This window comes from Calliopsis andreniformis, unplaced genomic scaffold, assembly GCF_051401765.1.
Source record: "Calliopsis andreniformis isolate RMS-2024a unplaced genomic scaffold, iyCalAndr_principal scaffold0022, whole genome shotgun sequence".
NCBI lineage: Eukaryota > Metazoa > Arthropoda > Insecta > Hymenoptera > Andrenidae > Calliopsis > Calliopsis andreniformis.
In genome coordinates, this window is record NW_027480432.1 from 4,831,617 (window position 1) to 4,852,870 (window position 21,254).

The 21,254-nt window shown below is 46.8% G+C and overlaps 1 protein-coding gene across 1 annotated transcript in view; it reads left to right on the top strand.

The window, feature by feature from the left end:
• Nucleotides 1-19,892, top strand: part of LOC143186910 (uncharacterized) — a 32,919-nt gene extending 13,027 nt beyond the window's left edge. The window contains exon 3 of the mRNA XM_076390765.1: nt 17,897-19,892. Coding sequence (XP_076246880.1) covers nt 17,897-19,084 — 1,188 coding nt within the window. The 3' untranslated portion in view covers nt 19,085-19,892. The remainder of the gene's footprint in view (nt 1-17,896) is intronic.
• The last annotated feature ends 1,362 nt before the right edge of the window (nt 19,893-21,254 follow it).

The window sequence follows — 21,254 nt, forward strand, 5'->3', positions numbered from 1 at the left end:
ACGCTTCGAAAGAATCGTCCTGTGTCATCAATCTAATCACACTCCTTTCACTTTCATCAGAAAAATCACTTTCAGCAGAGCCTTTGCATTCTTTCCTCTCGTTAATTTCTCAGCGGCGAGACGTCGAATTGCACCATCCCGTGTTCGTTTAAGAGCAAACGCTCCCAACGCAAGATGTATCGCGAGCTTTTTTCCCTTCGTTCGTTACCGTTAGCGCAGGAGGGATTCGTTCCCGGGACCTTTTTCTCGCCCTTGATCCGACATCGATCAAGCTGTTAGCCGCGAGGCTCGAAAATTTCTCATACGAATTGAATGTTTAATTAATGATCGCCGCGCGACCTGGCTCTCGGATGAAAGACGATACGGCCAGCTGGGGAATTAATATTATCATCGTGCGGTGTACGTCGCTCGCCGCAGCGTAACTATGTACTACGGAGGTCGAGAGAGAGGGCTGGAACGTTGCTCTCACGGAGTTTTCGATGTTATCGCGGGATATATAACGGCGCCATCGGGCCCTGATATCGAGAGCCGCACGAAAGTCCAGAGGTGAGAATCAGAGCCACTCGACCTGGCGACCGATCTTTCATGCTAAACCGACGCGTGTTGTCCGGGATACTCGATTCAGAAATTGTTGGATGATCGTTCTTAAGATGAGGTTCGAGGGATATTTGATATCGACACTCTACGTGGGGTTTTGTGTAAAAGGGTAAAATTAATTGGAAAAAATGGTTAGTGGTATTTTATAATAGTTATCTGTGGTGGAGGTAGAATCTCATAGAGTTGGTATCTGGATTACAAAGGAGGTTCCTTGAAGATTTGATCTCGAAACTATTCAATTTGAGATATGTGAACAGTACTACGTAGCTTTCGATTGAATTTTAAGACTTAGGTATAAAATGAAAATTTTTTATTCGAAATTTAATAATTCTACTAAATATTCTATGTAAGATTCTACAATTTTACAATTTTGAAATGGTTATTATGTATCTATAGTCTTTGTAGGTACTTCTCCCTAAAAGTAGCAATGAGTTAGCAAAGTGAAAAAAAAATTTTTCGGTTCAATCAAAGCTTCTTTCCATCTCCTCAAATATAATAATCCAAGAAACCAACAGAACCAATAAAACCTCTGCAGCGAATAAACTCCACCTATTTCCTTAAAAAATTCTGGAACTATCAGAGCAGCCAGACCATCGGACCTATCTTATATCACCTAAAAGTTTCGTACACTTCCACATGTAACATAATCTCCTCTACCAAAGTGACCATAAACCACGTCTCCATTATGGTCCCCGAAAAGGGGGTCAAACTTGATACACTAAAAAGAAGCCTCGAAAATCCCGTTCGATCTGTCCCTGTCTCTCAATTTACGTTCAGTTTCGACTGAGAATGTCGCGTGTCAACACAGAAATGTTCCATTCTCACAGAGTTAGAGTAGTCGGACGAGGATGGCCCCTCGGTCCACGGGAGTTCGGGAAATATTTGAAATAATTTACCAGGCCGTGCATTACGGGAGCGAACCGAGGAACCAGGGACACTCATTAGCATACTAACGACTGCCTCGAATTCCCCGCGTAACATCGGAGACGAGCCTCCCCTCGTGCCCCTCCCTCTTGTCCAGTTTCTTCGAGCCTCTTCCATTTTTGGTGCACCACGTTCTTCGAGATGTACGAAAGGCAACGTATGATGCTGTCGGAAGACTCGATGATACCATTAGCTGTCTAAAGTGCTCACTAATTCCTACATTTTCAAGGGAACATCTGTTAGCTGGAAGAAATTAATTTTTCGAGGGGGTGGACATTGAAAACAGTAGATAGTAAGCTAGGAAGCAATTTTTAGCCTTGGTAACCTTTCCTTGCACTGAAATTTCTTGCAAAAGGAAGCAAATAAAAAATTCTAGTTTAGAATTAAGGAATCAGAGCTAAAAAGCACCGAATATCTATTATTTTATATTATTAGAATTTTAATAAACAGGTATGTATAGGTACGTATAAAGAAAAAAAGAATAGGTTTCCTAACTTTCTTTCTCCATTCCCTTCTAAATTTTTCCAACACTCTGCAATCGTTCTCCTTGGCCTGTCAGAGCACAGTGAACTGCACTCGAGAACGTCGATGCAATTGCACCCATCGCACCGGAAAACTCGACACTTCCATCACGGCTAAGTGCCTTTTCGGATTCCCCCGCCGGAAGTCCCTCGGATTCCAGGCTGAGGCCGCTCGACGAGCGGGCAACAGTGCCCGAGTTGAAAGGGTCGCGCGAAAACCAGCGACCCGGTGCCACGATTCGCCTCGAGCTCGTCTCCGCTTTGTCGCCTGTCCTCGATCCACAGCTCGTGCCTCAGCGACCTCGGTGAATCACGCGACTCGGCGACGAAAAATTTTCCCGATGTCGTCCGACGCATAATCGCGCGAAAAACAATGCCTCGGGACGATTTGCATCGCAACGTGTCGGGAATCCCCTGATTCGACGCCTTAGTGGCGGGGTCAGGCGTGGCGGGCCTTATAAATTGGTGCAGAGATATTTGGGATGAGGAGGGGTTTAGAGGAAGCTTCGAATGAGAGGATGTTTGATTTATTATTAGAAAAGAATCGAAGAAGCTGTATGTAGTAGAAATAGATCTTGATGGATTTAGGGTTTCTCTAGTGGAAACAGACTGTGGTGGTCAGACACGAGATTCAGAACATAACGAAACCTTTTCTATGGAAAACAGAATTCAGGGTGATCAGTTTATCTGGAAACCCTTCAAGTGTTGGCAGCATTTAGAATAAATTAGCATTGTAAGTCCTGCCAAGATTCATTAGAGGGTTTCTAGTTAAACTGAAAGATGAATAGGAATTTTCTTGAAAATTTTATTCTCCTCAAAAATTCTAAAAATCTCCCTTCCCACACCTCGGGACGCTAACTTTCTTTCCACTCCCCTGGCACATCTCCACAAGCCTGCTCCATTTGGCATGGAACCTACAGTTCCCTTTCGATCGAAGTCCTAGCCAGGAAAAGAGGCAACCTCGTCAATTCGTTTGCGTCCGTTGGCTAGGCCAATGGAGTTTCGCAACGTTCGTCGACGATTCCGCGGTTCGACGAAAGCGTTCCAGGGGTTTGCGTAACCGCACCGCCTGGCATCGCCACGATTCCGCGAGCCTCCTCCGGAACGAAAGGGGAGCCGATTCTCGTCGGTGGCAGCGGATAAAATACGGGACGTGACAGTTCTGTCTAAGGGAAGTCGATATATTCCGCGGCGAGCTGGTGGACACTCCCAGCGAAGCAGTAAAGCGGCGCGCGGGCAAAAAACGAACCGGTCGACTAATCTGTCGATCGTGACGGGAAACGCTAATCGGCGAACGCGTCGCGAAATCGTCCAACGCTGTGGAAATCGAGCGCCTAAACGGTCGAAACCTCGGCTGCCGCGGCCCGAGCCCGCCGAGGAAACGGTTTCTGGTGCTGTGCCCATTGTGCGTGTCCCCCCCACCTCCACTGTCACTTTTATCTAGCACGAAAGAAGAAGTGTTCCCTTTACGTGGCCCCGCCGAGCGTTGCATAAAGTGCTCCGGTAATCTACTTCTTTGATATTCCTCGGAGCCTCTATCTCTGACGTAACGACGTAGATAAGTCGCGGACGTGTGCTCCTACTCCAGGTCGCTCTGGAGGAATCGAATTGTGGCTTGCTGACGTCAATTTTCAATTATCCCTGGGAGAGCGTACGTTCGTGACGTGACAACTGGGTGGGTTAAAATGTTGTTTGGATTGATTGCAATTAGCGCCTTTGCATGTGGAGTGTTTGAGGTAGTTTGTTGCTTGTTGTTTTTTTGTTTTAGTCTTTAAGTTGTAGTGGATTTTAGTATTTGTATGCAGCTGACGACGTTTTTAATGGTAATGGGTTCTTGTGTAAAGGTTGAGAAACGTTTTATGGTGAGATCTTGGAATATATCTAAGGTGTAGTTAAATGGGTTGGTGAAACACTTTGTGTCGCTTTGAGTTCGATTTTAGAGAAGCACCCTGATTCATCACTCCCACGTTTTTACAAGCTTTGTGTCGCTCGTCCTACGCAGAAACTGTGATCAGACACGATCGTGTATAATTTTGAAAATGGAGGTTTCGATTCCTAGAAGATGTAGCTTAAATTTGTGCAATTAATCTCAAGAGAAAGAGAATTCGACTCTATCCTTTTTCCTGGATTCTACTTTCACAATCTTCGTGAACTAATAACTTAAAATAGCTACAATTATTCAGGACACACTATCCCCTCGTTATAAGCTCTCAAATCACTTTACAGAATAATCCGCTCGAGTAAGACCACCTAAATATCTCTTTATGATAACACAAAAGATATTCCACATTCATTACATCCTTTCTATTCGCCAATTACAATTTTATCTCGAACTCCATCTAAGTATTTCTGTTCTCCGATAGACTACATTCCAAGTCCATTGACCCACGCTTTCCTAATTTCTTTTCTGAACCTCATCTCCGCCATAAAGTGACCCAAAGCAGGTGACACGGAGATTCCGCTGCAGCAAACACTTTGCACCGTGGTCGGTAAGACAGCGCAGCAACTGAGATCGAGCGCCGTAAACTCGATTATAGAGCCAATCTGCGCGCGATATCTCCGCGCCGGCACAATTAGCTTTCTCATAAAGCGGACGTTAGGAGACCTGGCAATAAGGTGGCGCGTGTTAACACACGCGGAGAATCCGAGCGCAGCTAGCGTCTTCCGCCTCCACCGCCGCTCTTTTCCGCGGCTCCCTTTTCTGCAGCCGTCGTTGTACCAGGCGATTCGGTTGGCGACTTCGACTTAACTTAACTGCCGCTATTACGTCGCCTAATTGCCAGCCATTTAAATACCACCGCTGCAAATAGATCCTCGCGATAAACGGCCTGTGGATGTCATGGAACGCCGTGGAATCGCTGCGCGGCTTTGAACTTGCTCGTTCTTCGATTCTAAGTGACAATGGGAGTCTGTGATTTTTGGTTGAATAGTGATCAGAGGAATTCCTGGAGAAATGTAACTCAAATTCCCAAATTTTGGAATTTTGCATTCTGGCTATATGATTCGATTAGGAGAATAGTCAGAAGGATCTTGTAGGATATAAAATCCTAGGGATTAGGAATTCGTGGAGTTTTTAATTTTGTGTTTTAAGTTTCTATTTGTCGACTGTCTTTGGTATAAGTTCGCAGGTTAACGTGGCGTTAGAATGCACTTTGCTATCCCATAAATGAGCCAAAAAATGGGCTAGCAAATTCCTCCGTGGTTCGTGCTGGTATCCAACGATCCCACCGGAAGCGACGCCTAACCTCGACGCTGGCTGACCTCGACACGCGTAAAACGTGACACGCAGGGAGGAAACCGCGAACCGCAACGGTTTGCTCGTATAAAGAGCGATTTATGAGGAAACGCGCGACGTCCAGCACCTTGCCTCTCTTATGTGGGCCAAATCACGGCGATTCCGCTTTTACGAGCCGATAAATCGCGATCTATCGATCGTGTGTGCTAACGTGATCCCATCATTGTTAAATTTATGCTCGGAATTATTACTTTCGCGTCCCGTGAAGAACCACAGTGTTGATTTTAATGGAGATCGATGTTGTAAACTTTAGGAGAAAGGTATTTTTGAGCGTAATGACATTTTGCAGTGAAAGTGGATCAAGGCTTTTTATGCTATTCTTGAGAAAGCTTAAAAATGGGAAAATTCACGTTCGGATACGTGGGAAAAGGTCGAAGAAGCTTTAAACTATTTTTCAAATTTCTGGAGTAATCTACTTTCTGTCTGTTCACGGAGTTCCCTTTCTACTTAGGAATGCTGTACCGTAGGTATTTCTTCTAAAAGATATCTGAAATGGAAATAGATACAGTATTTGCTAGCAATTGTATAACTTCTCACATTTCTGGAAGCACTCTGTCTCCTGTCTGTGCATAACGTTCCTTTTCTACTTAAGAATATCGCATCACGCAGTATTTCCTCTACAAGGTTCTCAAAACAGAAATAAATGTAGGAGACCAATGCCTTCGTAAAGTAGATTCTCAGCACTCGCGAAACTCCTAGCTACTCCATTTTTGCCTGTCCATGATCTCCTCCACCACTTGTCCCACACTCATCTATCATTACTTCTCCCTCGCCCCGCAAAACATCTTCGAACCCGCCATTCCCTCTCGCTAAACCAAAAAAAGAGCCTCATCTGCATCTTACATAAACCCACATATTTTCATATTCATCGTCCGCGAGAGTTCTGCGCAATTTACAAGCAGGCACACTCACGCAGAGCAGCGTCCGTCTGCCGCTCGCTTCGCGAGAACATCCTAATCCGGCCGACAGTCCATTCGCCGCTGTGTTTGCCCAAAAACTTATCGAGCAATCTTACAGGTGTTTAATCAAAGGAATCAGCATAAAGAGCGAGCTCGGGGCCGAGGTTTCTCGCGGCGAGTCCACGCCGACCGGGAGCGCTATGCAAATGCGGCCGTGAGGCACGCAATCCGCTTGTATTCGCCGAGCGTCCGAAAACTCTGGACGATTTCACGCGCGACCCATCACAAGGCGCCTCTGTTCCACTCGCTCGTTCATTTTCGACGCTTCTCCTCTCGAACGACTCGCGCGAACGTGTTTGCTGTGGCGGCTACCGCGGAGCCACCTTTTCCCACGAATTCGATCCGGTCTGGAGACTTCCAAGACCGTTTCGCGCCGGTTCGCGAGAATTCGCCGAGTTGCGTCAATATCGGTGTCCCCGTTTGCGCAAGCTCGATCGTTCTGAAAAGATCGGGCGCGGGCACGTTCGCGCAGGGCGACGGGGAACCACCGCGTCCCATGAATGCTTAAGGCGATCCTCAAGGGCGAGACGTCTGTGGCAACTGAGCCGATCGCTCGGGCGTGAACTGGGCCAGCTCCTTTGTTTCTGTTTGCATCTTTTTAGAGGGTCATCGCTGAGCTGCGGCTTCGCTCGAGTTTTCTGACGAGGACAGATTTCCATCGGCGCAGAGTGAGGGCAGAGTGATTTATACAAAAATGTGTTTTGTGTAATTAATTATCCTGGTAGATTGCTTTGCTTGGGGAAATTGTAGACTGAAGAAACAATAATTTAGAGAGTAGAAGCTAGTAAAAATATGTCAGAGAAAGAAATAGTATTTCATTGACTTCATTATTCTGGTGTCGATAATTATGTAAGTAGTATAGGTCAAGGATTCAGAAAAATTGAAATTTTCTTTACCGCAGTGGTCTGAAAATTACTTCAAAATTATTGTAACGAATGTAGTAACATGTTCTAAAATTTCTGGCTTAAAGAACTTTTATAATCACCCACATAGCAGAGAATAGAAAATTCTTAGAAAAATAATCTACCCACGCACCCTACTCTATTTTATTTTTCCAAAGTTTTCTGAATCCATCAGTCTCCCAAAGCAGCGCCCTCAAAATTCCTGTTATTCAGCTCGTTCCTCCTTTCACCGGAAGCGGCTCGAAGCGGCAGACGTCCGTCGTCTCGCCTCGTAAATAAAGGGCCTCGTGTCGGGGTTGCGTCTACGTTGGCGGCGGGGCCTGTTGTCTGCTAAATCTGTCTGTCTGTCCGCGAGACAATCGTCGTTCCTGGTTCGCAAACGAGGTGGCTGGGGGAGCTCTGTTAGTCACGCGAACTGGCCGCGGATGAAATATCGAACTGGCGGCAGCCGTGGAAAGCGTTCGTCGAACGATTATCACGCTGGAATCGGATTCACGTGACCCCCTCGTACATCCCGTAGATGCACGCGGGACGGTGGCGTGCATTGAGGATGATCTTTCGGATTGAGTAAGCGCACGAGGTGCAGGACCCTCGTGTAACGAGGAAACACTATTGTTTTCTTGGAGAGATTGGTCCCACCGTATCGCGACACCTTATCGCTGGGATGAATCCCTGAAAATTAGCGATCTAGTAATGGTCTACTTTGCTAGTGTTGTAGGAGGTTCGTGGGCTTTGAAATGTGAGAGCTGAGGTGAGGAATCGATTTTTCGTTTTAGGATAAATTGTCATGAATTATATGGACCATGAAATTGTGAAGTATTAATATTGCTGTTATTAACATCTTGTATTTTATAGTATCACTAGCTACAGTGATGTTTTAGTTACATCCTAGCTGTGACACTTGTGTTTCTTGGGGACTTTTAATTTTTAAGGTTTAAAGTGTGTTTAAAAATTTAACGTGATTCTTCGAGCTTATATCGAGACAACTTTATAACCCAATTTTAAACAATTTTCAGCACAGATTTAAAATTCTTTAAAATAGAGTCTAGCCACATGTCCCTGAAACTCAAGCACCAACGACCCGATAAAATCGTTTCCTGTCTCTCCTCCACAAATCTCATGTCGCGAAACTTGATCCTCTCGTTCTTTCCCTCTTGGACATAATAGCGAACGTAGGTAGCCCACGATGCAAGATTACGTCGCGATGAAGCAACGGTTCGGTAGCGATCCGATAAACAATCGGCAGTCTTGGCCGAGCAATTCATCGAGCATCTTGCGAAACGTCGATCGTTCGACATTTCCCCTCTCTGAATATGATCGGGCAATTAAATCCATCTCGCGGATGGTAGATAATGGTATGCGCGGCCTTTGCGCGGCGACATCCTCGCGCCAGACGCAGAGACATTTTCCCCGCGCACGCAACGGATAAATCAGCCGATCCTGCGCGATCGATCACGCTCCTCGTGCGCTCGATCCTCCCAGCGCGCTCTCTCTTACCCTTTTCGGGGAGAGGAGACTTTTCCGCGGCGCAGCCTCGTGCCTCTGCCCCGTCGAGTTTCCTCCGCGACCTCGTGTCCTAATCGAGCGTCGAAATCCTCGGCGCAGGTGAAACTCGAATATCGTGATCGAGTACGATCGCGGGGAGATTCGAGCGATCGATTGCCAGGGAAAAAGGACGAGGCTGAGTGAAACGCACTCGAGGCCATAACTTTTCCACCTTAGCGCACAGTAGTTTCCTCGGCGCTCGAGGAATAACTCTTCGATATCCCACGATCGATCCACGAGTTTCTTCTTTCCTTCAGATTTACCCTTTCCATGGCCCTCGTCTACATTGTGCTCGTCTGTGGCTCCTCTGCGCTCGTGCATGCTGGGCTATCCGACGACGCATCCACGGTTCGTTCGACTTCCCTTGGATCAGGACTAATGCAAGCAAATCGTCGGCGAGCAGACAAATTCCCCTCGCGACCATATCGGGATCGAGGGAAAAATTCGTGACGTACGAGCCTGCGCGAGGCTATAAAGCGCCAGTCGAAGACGCGGAGCTTTCGAGACGGCTGAAACACGGGCTCGTCTCGCCATGGTAGATCGATGACTTCCTGATGCAGAACGCCGCCGTTTAACTTCCTACCGCGCGAATACGCCTCTTCGTGGGCTTCTGGGGACGTTTTATTGGGCTGCGGAGGAAGACAAGGGGTTGAGGATTGATGAGGGAATTGGTTGCCTTGGTTTTTTGAGTCTACTGGTAGAGGAGGGATTTGGTTGAACTTGGGATATAGATTTGAGGAGGAATTTTTGGAAAGAATTATTCTGATTACTGACACACATATATTATAGAGAACAGAAGCTACGAGATCTAAAGAAATTCACTTTTCTCTGATTAAAAGACGAAGTCTATATTTCTAGAAATTCTAATAATAGCAGGAGCATGATTGTGCAAAATTATATTAAAATTATAATACTATTCTTACGTGTATACTAGGTTACGTCCTCTTTACAATGATAATGTACTCGCTAAAGCGTGAGAAAGGTTAACCTTGGCAGAATTTTGCAGAATTGATGTCTCGAAAGTGTATAGCACCAAAGGTGGATGAAGGAATGCCTGACAGGCGTTAATTCGAATTACACCTGTTGCTACTATAATATTTCATCACTTGTTAGTGTGTACCTACCCCGATCGACAAAGGAAGGCTAACAGGAAGACAAGGTGAACATTCTTCTTTAATCGATTGTGGCTCGAAATGAAAAGCGTGAACGACCAACGACCTACATCCATAGAATACTTCCTCTCGCTTTGTGCTCCAGATTGATGTCCTGGAACTTCGACACGACGTTATGAATCACCTTGCAATGAATCATCCGCGTCATGTATGTATTTAGGTCTGACAAGCATGGTGCGAGAACTTGAGGATTTTTAGTATGCTTGCTTTCACCGGCTCTGTCAGTCTCCCTTGAAAGGTTCTCCTAATTATGACCCATAGAATTTGCATAAAAAATACCTAGAGATTTAACTTGAATTTTAGTCACCTCGATTTTTCCTAATTTCCAAAAAATTAGTCTTCCAAATAGCCTGCAATCTAAAATATCGAAATTAACAGTAATTCACAAGGCTCAAAAGATTTCGAATAATTAAGTTTCGATTGCACTGAGTTTTAAGGAAAGTAGAAAATCGAAGCCAAAATCGATTCCACGGCCATCATTTCCTCGCACGTAGCCCCAGAGAAACGAACTTACAAAATCGCGATGGAGGAATCAGCATACAATAACCCTCGTTCATTGTTCCTGCAGTTAGGAATTGTCGCCGCGCGATCTGCAATTCAATCGCGCTGTACCGTACGGCATGGAAGCGCTACGCGTCATAAAAGTGCGTTAAACCTCGTCGAGTGACGAGGCATTAAAGTCCCCGTGACACTTACAGTCCACCGATCAGCACTCCAGGAGCACTTCAGCCTTCCCTACGAGCTACTTTCCCATTGGTGTCTCCATATCCATCTGAATCGTTTTCGATCACTTCTATAGCGTGTAACTATTTGTATGTAGTCGTCTAAGAGATATTCTAAGCTGGTTCTACAACTGTATTGACGATATGATCAATTGTGAGTGGCTAAGAATGTCTAGTTCCACTTGTAAGTAGGTTTAATAATGGAAGTTTCAGTAGAGTGAGCGTGTTGGGCTGATAATGCGTTTATAGTGGTGATATACCTACAATTTTCTTTGGATAGATAGAGCTTCAATGAAAAGCAGATAAGAGTGAATCTAAATTTTACTTATCTACCTAATTCCTACCTAACTACTTGTCACCAAGACGCCAAAACTTGCCTCAACCATAAACAAAAACGAGACCATCACGCTCAGCATACACAGCGCACACATCAGCCAAGGTCTCCCCATCAAAATGACATCACAGTCGTCACTTCACTGATCCCCTTTCCAGAAGAGGCTCCCCTGGCACCACGCCAAAAAGCCAACTCAAATCTCTCAGAAACTATCGCAATCGCAGAAATCGTTCTCCCAGAACCCATTCACTCTCAGTTTCGAAAGGGGATAGGCCTCTGCATCGCTGTACCAAACGATAGCCTGGCACACGCGGAAAAAGGAAACCCGTCGGCGAGGAATCAATCGGCGAAACGTCGATCATACCATGCAGCCAGTCATGCGCGCGAATCGATCGAGAGACCGCGGCAAAATCGCGCGACTGGAACGTGCTATTCTCGCCTGGCGGCTAGAAATAGACTCAGATCTAGATAAGTCATTACGTGGAACGCCTGGTTAGCGATTCCCAGGCTAGAGGAAGCCACGATGGAAAACGATTTCCCGACGCCTGCTCGGACGTCACCGAAAACCGCCTCGCGGACGATTATTCAACGCGGCTGCGCGCAGGTGGTACCACGTTGTGCCAGGACACGGGATCCAGATCTCGCTCACGGCGTCGAGTCATCCCCGCTGGGAAAGTCACGGAGGAAGGAAACGCGAGAGCGAGGCACGCGGATTCGCTGGAACGAGGATGACGCGCGTTCCGTGAATCGACACGCTGAACCGCGAGTATCAGGGTCACGCTGCGTCCGAGCGCGTGACTCGGACATGGGAAATTGGAGATCGATTTGGGGTTCATGGAACTAGCTTTCTGAGAACACAGTGTCTGCTCAGAGTGCTTCTGTACCTTTCTTTTCATTTTAGTAGAATAATAGGAATTTAGTTCAATTACGTCATGAGTGAAGGAAATTTGATAGCGTAAACTACTTCAAATATTATGCTAAGCAATGAAACACAATAAAAATTGATTTATTAGTCTGACTCTGAGGTACAGTATTTACTTTCTGTAAATTTGTGAGTCTGTGTGAGATAGGAGGTTTTATTTAATTATAGCTTATGTCTATGGGTGATGTATTTATCTTCAGCAAGGGTGAGAGTGAAGGTTGCCTAAAGAACAGTTCCAAAAAATTTAGAGAATTACCAAGCGTCTATAATAAGTAGAAAAATACTGTAGCTATCTATTTAACTTCATCTACTTCAATCTCTTTTAATGAAGCTTACAAGGTATACTACTTCTGCCTGCAAAAACTTCTCACCTTAATCTCTCTGCTATAGACAGCAGTATTACTCATTAATCCTTGCTAATTCTGTCTCCAAAGTGGATCTCAGCATTGAACACTTCATGTACTGAAATAGACTCCACAGATCTTGAAAGAAAGGAGCTAGAAAATGAACCAGAGAAAGTCTTTTGAACCCAAGTCCCCGAACCAGGGATTAGCTTCATCCTTATGTTCAGCAAGTAGGAACAGAATAATTATTCTAAATACCTAGCACCTTTTTGGCTCCAGAGTCACGGGCCCATTGTCTTGTTCCATCAAAAGAGTGCTTTTCACGGAGCCTCGTCAAAAAGCGTCCAAAAAAGAAGCATTCGTTCCTCGAGTCCTTTTCACGCCGTTTCTTTACAATCGTTCGAGACACCTGTGCACAGGTGATGCAGTCCTCTCCGTTGCGCTAAGGTGGCGAGGCATCGTGACCTCTTCGTCGTCCCCCGCATGAAACGCAGCCTTTATCTGTCCGTTTTCGTCTCCTCTCGACGTCTGGCCTCCTTCTACGCCGCGATCCTCACCGTATCCTCGTCCTTTTCATTTACCATTCGCGTCCTTGTCCCACGCGCCGCTTACTCGCTCGCTCGCCTATCAACAATCTATATTAAGGACGTGGGAATGTGAAATGGCCTGTCCAGACAGATCTTAGCCGTCTTTTCTACTATTCTAGCGGTCGCCGACTGTTTAAAGCTACATTTATTTAGTTTTATGGAGCTGAGACACCTTTGCGATCTTGAGGCAGGGCTTGGCATGGATCCAAAGATTCTGGGATTTGGTACGGATCCAAAGGCTGTAGGATTTCTAGGATTATCTAACAGTTACATTGTATCTACTAAATTCCTAAGTAGATTCGGATAACCTAGACAGACAAACCCCAAATCTACTTACTCATCACAATTCATCCTAATTTATACGATCTTCTCTCCAGAAGTCACTTCAGGAAGACTATCACCTCAATTTCCTTCGAATTTTCATCCCGTCCCCTCAGCTGTTCTTACAATTCCCAGCAAAAAGTGCACGCAACGAGTCTCCCCACATCCATCCGCGCTTCATTTCCCGCGACCACTCTACTTATATAATCACAAGGCGTGTTCCATCCGCGACCCGTCGTACGCGTGCAAAATCGAGCATCCTCGCGTTCCGCGATTGTCACGGGTGAAAATTACTTTAGCCTCGAAGTCGGTGCTCCCCTCTAATCGCGTTAACTCGCAGCGTCATCCAGCGAAGCGTCTGCCGACCGCGAAAGTCGTGTTTGCTCGGTCACTTAGCTGGCCGCGACGTCGCCGCGGACAAAGGTCGCGTCGATTCGCGGAATCGTCGAAACGACGCGATCCACCTCGCCCCGAGATCGTCGGGCGATTCGAGAACCAGTTCCTGGAACGCTCGAATCTCGCTGTCTGGGCTGTTGGAGCGTTCGATCGTCGATCTGGCTCGCTGGTTCTGCTTGAAATCGCTCGCCGATTGCCCGCGACTTCGATTCCCGTCACGTGAGGGAAACTATCGGCGAGCTCGCGTTTTTTTTCTCCTCCCTCTCTGTCTCTCTTGCTCCACACGAGGAAATTGTTCCCGCAGCGCGAGCGACTTAGCAAACGCCGTGCCAATCGCATTCCCGATTGCTGGATCGGGGAGCAGGCCGTGTTCGGTGAGTTCGATCGAATTTGGGGAGGCCAGTGGAGTGCCTTGGTACTTTGAGATACGTTTTGAGAAATGGGAATGGGAAACTTGGCTGGTGAATATTCTGTGAATGATAGTTGTAGGGGGACTGGATTATACTTTGCTACAGTTATTGTGGTTATATTAGTGGGCTGTCAGTCTGTGCTGGCACTGGTTTACACTACTTATGCTAGTTTGCACTTGTTTAGAATGAGTAGGCTGTGGTAGATTGTACTAGCTTGAACTAGTTTGTCTTAGCTTATGCTTGTTTATATTAGTAGCAGCATGTAGATAGTGTTGAGTGTAGTATTCAAGAATTTTTATTGGTTACTTCAAAATATCTCAGTTAAACCCACGTAATACATTTTATATTCATACGATAGTATTTTACATTCCACAAATCACAATATTTTCAAATAACTTCATATTGTCAGGTTCGATTGAAAACTCTTTGCCAGGGGTAGTTCCTGCAGTAAACCCTCCCATAACACGGTACTCTCATAACGCGGTTTCCATATAAAGCAAAGCAAAAATAGGGACGGGCGGCAGTCTTAAAGCGCTTAGTCTCAAAACTTATGTCTCTATAATATATACACTTTCACGGTCGAAATTAATGGAGAATTCCCCTCTTTTCCATATAACACGATGTGAATTATTCTGATTTACACTAATTCTGAGTTCCTTATAACACGGGTTCCACGTAACGCGGTACGAATTAATCGCGTTATAGGAGGGTTGGCTGTACTACATACTACGCGAGTTCATTTTTCTAAATTTCCTCTGAACCCAGAGAAAAGCTTCACCAAGCCCCGCCAGTTTCCCCAGGCTCAGCAATTTGTCAAACTTTCCCGCGGCGTTCACGATCACGGGCAAGCGGTGTCTCCGCCGATGGTGTTTTATGCTCGGCGTTACAAATCGGTGCAGGATTCCGGGCATGCCGTCTGATTTGTGATAATCCCAGCCGTCCATGACGGATTTGTCGCTCGGCCCTACATGGCGAGCGTGGTTTCAGGAGAATTTTTCTCCGCTGTCGCGGCTCGCTCGCGTATACATCGCCGCCGCTGCGCGGTTCGCGAGCGTACCGAGGACCTGGGCAAAAACTTGAAAAGCCGCGAACCACGCGCTCGCACGGCTGTTACGCAACCACCGCGAATCCCGTTGTCCACCTTGTTTTCTGTCTACGGTCAAGACACGCACAGCTGACCGTACCCGGTCCACGCAATCTCGGGATTGTAAACACGCCTTTTTACCACCTCGATTCTCTCACGAAGAGATGCAATTATTTTTATTCCGACGAAGAGTGAAATTCTGTACCTGAGAGATAGACTAAGTCGAGTATCCTTTTGTTAGTTTTTAGGAGAGCAGGAAAAGAAATGGGATCACCTGTTTCTTAACGTAGTATTCGAAACAGTTTACGCTATTACGTTTCTTTTATTTATGACTTCATTTCGAACTTTCTTTTGCGACTTAACTAAATACCTGTTACTCTTTGGTCAGACAATCGAGTTGTTCAAGCTAAAGCCGATCAGAATTGTCGTTTCAAGTTGATTAGAATTGCACCTGCACGGACAACTTCGATCGACTTTAGATTAGATAACTCAGTGGTCTGACCAAAAGTTGCTTAATGTAAGCGTAACATTACAGGGACATTTAAAATCTTAATCGTCCAGGTGTTGGGACATTCACCTCAGGTATATTCAATAGACAGTATTTCCCCAGTATCAGCATTCGAAACGAGATCTACTCTACGAACTACTTTGTCCGCCCATCGCGATAACTCCTAAACACACTTTGCTCTCCATCGCCATAAATAATTCTAATAGCGTACTATCAATATTAATAAAAATCCCCTGCCCCAGAAAGCACACGAAACCATCGCCAGTAAATTCCGATCCGAAAGGCTCTCTAACGGGACAGCAGTATCCAAAGGATGCTGTCCGCCTCTGCGGCATTTCTAATATTCCTTATACCGCGAGAGCTGTGCTCGCACACGAACGCGAACACGCGTGCGCGCTAGATCATAGCCGGGCACGGACAATGAGCGTTTCGTAGGCGGAAGCGATCGGGCTCCCCCAGGCCGTGCTCGTTTTCGCGTTGCATACGGCACCGTAACCTCTTTCACACAGTCACGGTGACAGCCAAGGATCATCTGGCGTACGGGAGCCGCTTCCACCGCGTCCCCAGCGATCTGAGATCGTTGCCGCGAGATTGCCTTTCCGCCGCGCGCTGCCGCGCGTCCCGCGATCATTACCAGTTTGTCAACCTTCCAGTCCGCGGCGACATCGATTAATCAACGCCACTGGTGCATCCTCCTTGACACTTGGAATTCCTCCACCTTGCGTTTCTCTTAGGATTACGAAAAAGGCTCGGCCCAGGAATCCCCTTTTTTCTGGGGAATGCAGGAGAGGATGATGAGCGAATCGGTCGTTGGAGGTGATTGTCAAAGAAGATTTTTAGGCGGGAGTTTGTTCTGAATGGGTGGTGGATACTGTGGGTTAGGACTTTTTGGGGCCTGATTGTAGGTAGTTGTTTTGGATGTTATTTTGGGTAGACTTGAATTTCTCATTTTTTACTCTTTTGGGTGGTCTAAGTGGTTTAAGGAAGGGACTATGAAACTGTGAGTCACAGGGTATGGTGGGGACGAAATCTGGGTCATGGATCGATGCAGGCTTGAACACTTTTATTTGGATGAGTCGTCCTCGGTTTTGAGATTTGGACCGCTATACAATCTTTCGGGTTTTCGGACCGTTAGGAAATCAACCATGTTTCCGGTATGCAAAGTGAAACGTGAATGTTTGGAGTCAGACGTCAGAGTATGCTTGAATAATAGGGCTCGCAAGAGCTCACGAAGTTGGAGTTTCGAATATTTGAACACTCGAAAGTATAAATATTTGAAAATTTGAATATTTAAAAATTTGAATATTTAAAAATTTGAGAATTTGAAAATTTGAATATTTGAAAATTTGAGAATTTGAAACTCGTTTAACTGGTATTTAAAGAATCACTAAAATATCTCAGAAGATCCAAGAACCTTAAAATATGCAAGACACTCTTGCTCCACAAACTGCAACAGAAACTTTCATTTAATGAAATTCGTTCACAAAGTACAAGTTTAAAAACCCCCCAATCCCTTAATTAACCTTCAAAAAATACAGCCCAGCGAGGTCATAAATTAGTCCACTCTCCCAAGACAGCAACATTTCAAGCACTTTAATCGTCGGCTAACAGACGCTTAACTTTACGATCCCCGTGCACTTCCTCTCGCACCACCCACCTCTCTACGCAGTATGCTAATTCCCCTGACGCGCGTAACATTAAAACCTGACGTTTAATTCGGCGCGCGTGACCTGCCGGAGTGCAATACCCCTTGGTCCAATCATAAAAACTCAACCTCCTAAAAATAGGTATCTCTTGACCCCATTCAGCGACAGGGTCCCTCCAATTAGCACAAAAGCGCAGCTTACGTTTCAGTAAAATATCGATTACCTCCAGAACCTCTCGAAGCCAGATAATTTCGCGACATTCCCAATCAGCTGGAATAAGGACGACGCTATTACCTTCGCGACAGCGCGGTACCGGTCGCGACGAATATAACTCGGCAGTGTCATAAACGAAGACCAGCTACCAGCGGCGCGCTCGGTTAGTCTATTAGAAGCGAATAAAAGAAATTGGCGTCGCGGTCGCCCGATAAAAACCTCGGCCAGCAAGGAGATAAATCTCGCAGTAAACTACCGAGCCAGCGGGGTTAAGTTTCATCTTCGAGGTAGAATTTTCATCGGTCGTTTCCGTGGACTCTAAGCAGCCGCCGTGTATTCTATGATCAATAAACGAGCGAGAACCGAAGCTAGGAAGAGACTGAAGAAGGAGGCGCGATGTCGGATATCCATGGTACACAGATCCTCTGTCCTCTTCCTTCCACTCTATCCACTCTCAATCACGCAACTCACCGACCCCTTTTTTCTGTCCACAGTCCTTCTTCGGACGGACCTACAACAACCTGGGCAGCATCTCGGAGTGCAAGAATGGAGGCGTGTGCGTGATCAACAAGAAGAACCGCACCGCGTGTAAAGCCTGTCGCTTAAGGAAGTGCCTGATGGTCGGGATGTCGAAGTCGGGATCGAGGTACGGACGCAGGTCGAATTGGTTCAAGATCCACTGTCTCCTCCAAGAGCAGACGAATGGCGCGCAGAACGTCAGCGTGGCTCCAGGAGCAGGCTCCCCCTTTGGCCCAGGCTTTCTGCCAGGATTTCTGCCCCAGGCACCGACCCAACAGAGCACAGGCGCGTACAAGGATGGAAAGGACCGTGCTTCACCTAGTCAGGAGGACCTAGCCCTTCAATCGCACCTACTGCACGTGGCCATGCTGAAGCAGGAGCGTGAACGAGGCAACAAGTCTCCTCATCCTGACGACGTCGCTCTACAGAATCAGCTACGTCTTCTGGCTTGGCAGAAGGAGCGCGAGAGGATTGGCGTTCAGCAGCCACCTGGCACTCCACCGAGAGACACCACTCCACCTCCCTTCTACAAGCAGCAGCAGCAGCACGCGGCCTCCCCTATGTTCCCTATGAACTTCGCCCAGAAGGACTCCGTCTGCGTGCCCTCTAGTCCCTCAGACGTCTTCAGACCGTTCCTCCCAGGGTACAAGAGGGCGGCAGACACTCCTAGCGATAGTGGCGCCTCGTCAGTGGACGGGGGCGATGGCCAGGACACTGAGTCCAGGAGCAACTCTGCTTTGAGCTACTTCAAAGCCAGCGCTGCGTCGCCCACTCTCTCTGAGCGCGAGTTCCCTCCCAGGAAGATCAACGCGACTGTTACCTTGACAACAGGCTACCCTCACCAGGCCCTGGGCCTAGTGTACCCTCCACCAGGGTTGGTCACCCCAGCGACGTCCCAGCACTCGCCCCGAGGAGGAGATTTGCTCCTGGTGAGCCCTAGTCCTGGGGGTCTAGCTGTGGAGCAGGACGAGCCGATCGATTTGAGTGTCAGGTCCAGCAGAAGCTCCCCTCGACCCAGTCAGTCATCAGAGGAGGACAACAGAACGAATGAGAATGACTGTGAGCATGATAGTCCGACGAAGGAGGAGGCGACGACGAAGAGCAAGCCTTTGGACCTGACTCTGGGAGTGAAGAGGCCAGCTGAGTTGCCTTTGTCGCTGTGAGCGCCTTGGCGACTGGGCCCACTGAGGGCTGGTCCCGAATTTCTTGAGCAGCTGAGGGTGCCTTGGTAGCTACCCTGAGGAGTGGAGGAAGGTTCCTCTTCGAGGGAATCGGAGGAGGAAGGATAACGAGGATTCTGTGGAGATGAGCGAGTTGAACACGCTCGAGGAGGAGGAATGATTCCCGTGGCGAGGGAAGGTCTAGCCCGCCACGAAAATGTGTTCAAATTTGTACATAGGTGTCGTTGAACCGGCCTGGCGGAGATTAATTTATTGCGGTAGTGGCTAGAACGGTTGATTGATCTGTCAGTCTGAGGCGTGCTCGCACGGCGGGATAGTAAGTCAGTGTAAAGATGAAGCGAGAGTATAATGGCCAGTAGTGGAGTGCCTTAATATAATATATTTATATTGAATATTCTATATCGTGTATGAATGTGTACTTGGAGAGGACCGCGCAGGATTTGTGTAAACTCTGGGACGATCCTGTCGAGCGATTGCGTTCTTCTGTCTTGTCGCGACGAGGGGCCAGTAATAGAGAGAGGGAGAGGTGACGTCACGTCGGTGTAGAAAAAAGCGTGCATCTTGTAAATAGGTTACAGGGGGAGGGGGGATGACACGAGTCAGAATATCGCTTTTATGCTTCCGCTTGGTGTACGACCTCTCGGCTGGCGTAACGAACGTCTCTTTCTTGTTTTTTTTTTCATTGTTCTTTTCAGATTCTTCTTTCCCTACATTTTGTACATAATAGCGTGTAAGCGGTGAACGTGAGCGGCCAGTACCTAAACAGTAACGCGAGATTAAATATTTTTTGTTTAATCTATGTTTCTGTGTCACTTGTTGCCCCACACTTTTCTTCCATTTCCTGTTTTGTGATCCATGTGTGCTCCATAGTGATGAAATATTTATTTCAGGCATTTTTTTGTGGCATACAATTTTCTGAAAGCAGGTAGGAATTTTGATACTATAGAATTTTGATTGTTGATGGATAGAGATGCCAGAGAGTATCGAAAGTACAAGTATCGAGGTTCCACAGCAAGTGACTTTAATTTCAGGAAAGTCGAGAAGGCAAGTACCTACATTCTATTATAATTTCGAATAACATAATATTTGACAATATAATTATATATTATAATACTCTACTGAATTCGGAGAATATGTTTCATGCTTAAAGAGGGATGAAATTCTACATATACTCTTTCTATAAATATTCGAGATAAAAAACCTTCGAATGCAAAATGGAACAAAATACCACAGTATCTTAATTATCACTCATGTTTAATCACAATCATTAGTAAAAAATCTAAAACTCTAAGTCCTCCAGAAATTCGCTAATAAATTCCCCCAAAAAGTTGACTAAAAAGTGTCTCAATAAAAGCAAGAAATTGAAGCTCCTCCCCCCACATACACACACGACACCGTCATTAATCAGCCGCAACAGGAAGCGCTAGACGGTTGCAAAATCGTCGAGTTACGGATACCTGCCCACGCGGCTGACCTTGGCAGGTCGAACGTTCCTTCCACATCCGGATCGCACGCGAACGCTGCACCTTGGCCCCCCTCTCCGCCTTCTGGCGAGGATCGGTCCCACGTGACGCGAGTCTTCCGCGAGCCGTCGATTATCGATGCTAATCGACCGTGGTTTTATGCTCCGCGGCGCGATAATAACTTTACGTAAGCCGCGAAAGGCGGACTTAAAGCCGGGGATCGACGAATTCCCGCAGTAAAACGCGATCCGCGGGACGATCGAGCCACGGTTTTACTGCGCTCTAAACTCATCGAGTCGCGTTTTATTGCGGCCCATAATTCACCGTATCACGGCCCATATATTGGATCATTCATTTCGCGTGTAATGTATACGCGACGCGGGCCGCATAAGGGGCCGCGCGGTAGGTATCGGCCGCGAAAAAACTGGCACCACTGAAAAAATGCCCTGCCCCGAGTCGATTTGTCGAGCGACGGGCTCGCGACCCCCTTAGGGCGCGTTTACACTGCTCCTCCTCGTCCAGTGGCTTGCTACGTGCTTGTCTCGCATCCAGAAGCGACTCTTAATGCCCGTTTTGGTCCAGGGGGGCCTCAAATGGAGATGCTGCCTCGTCAGTTTAGCCGTTTTTGCGTCTAGATTTATTATACAATTTCGGTGGCTGTATCTTACCCTGGCGAAATTAATGGTACT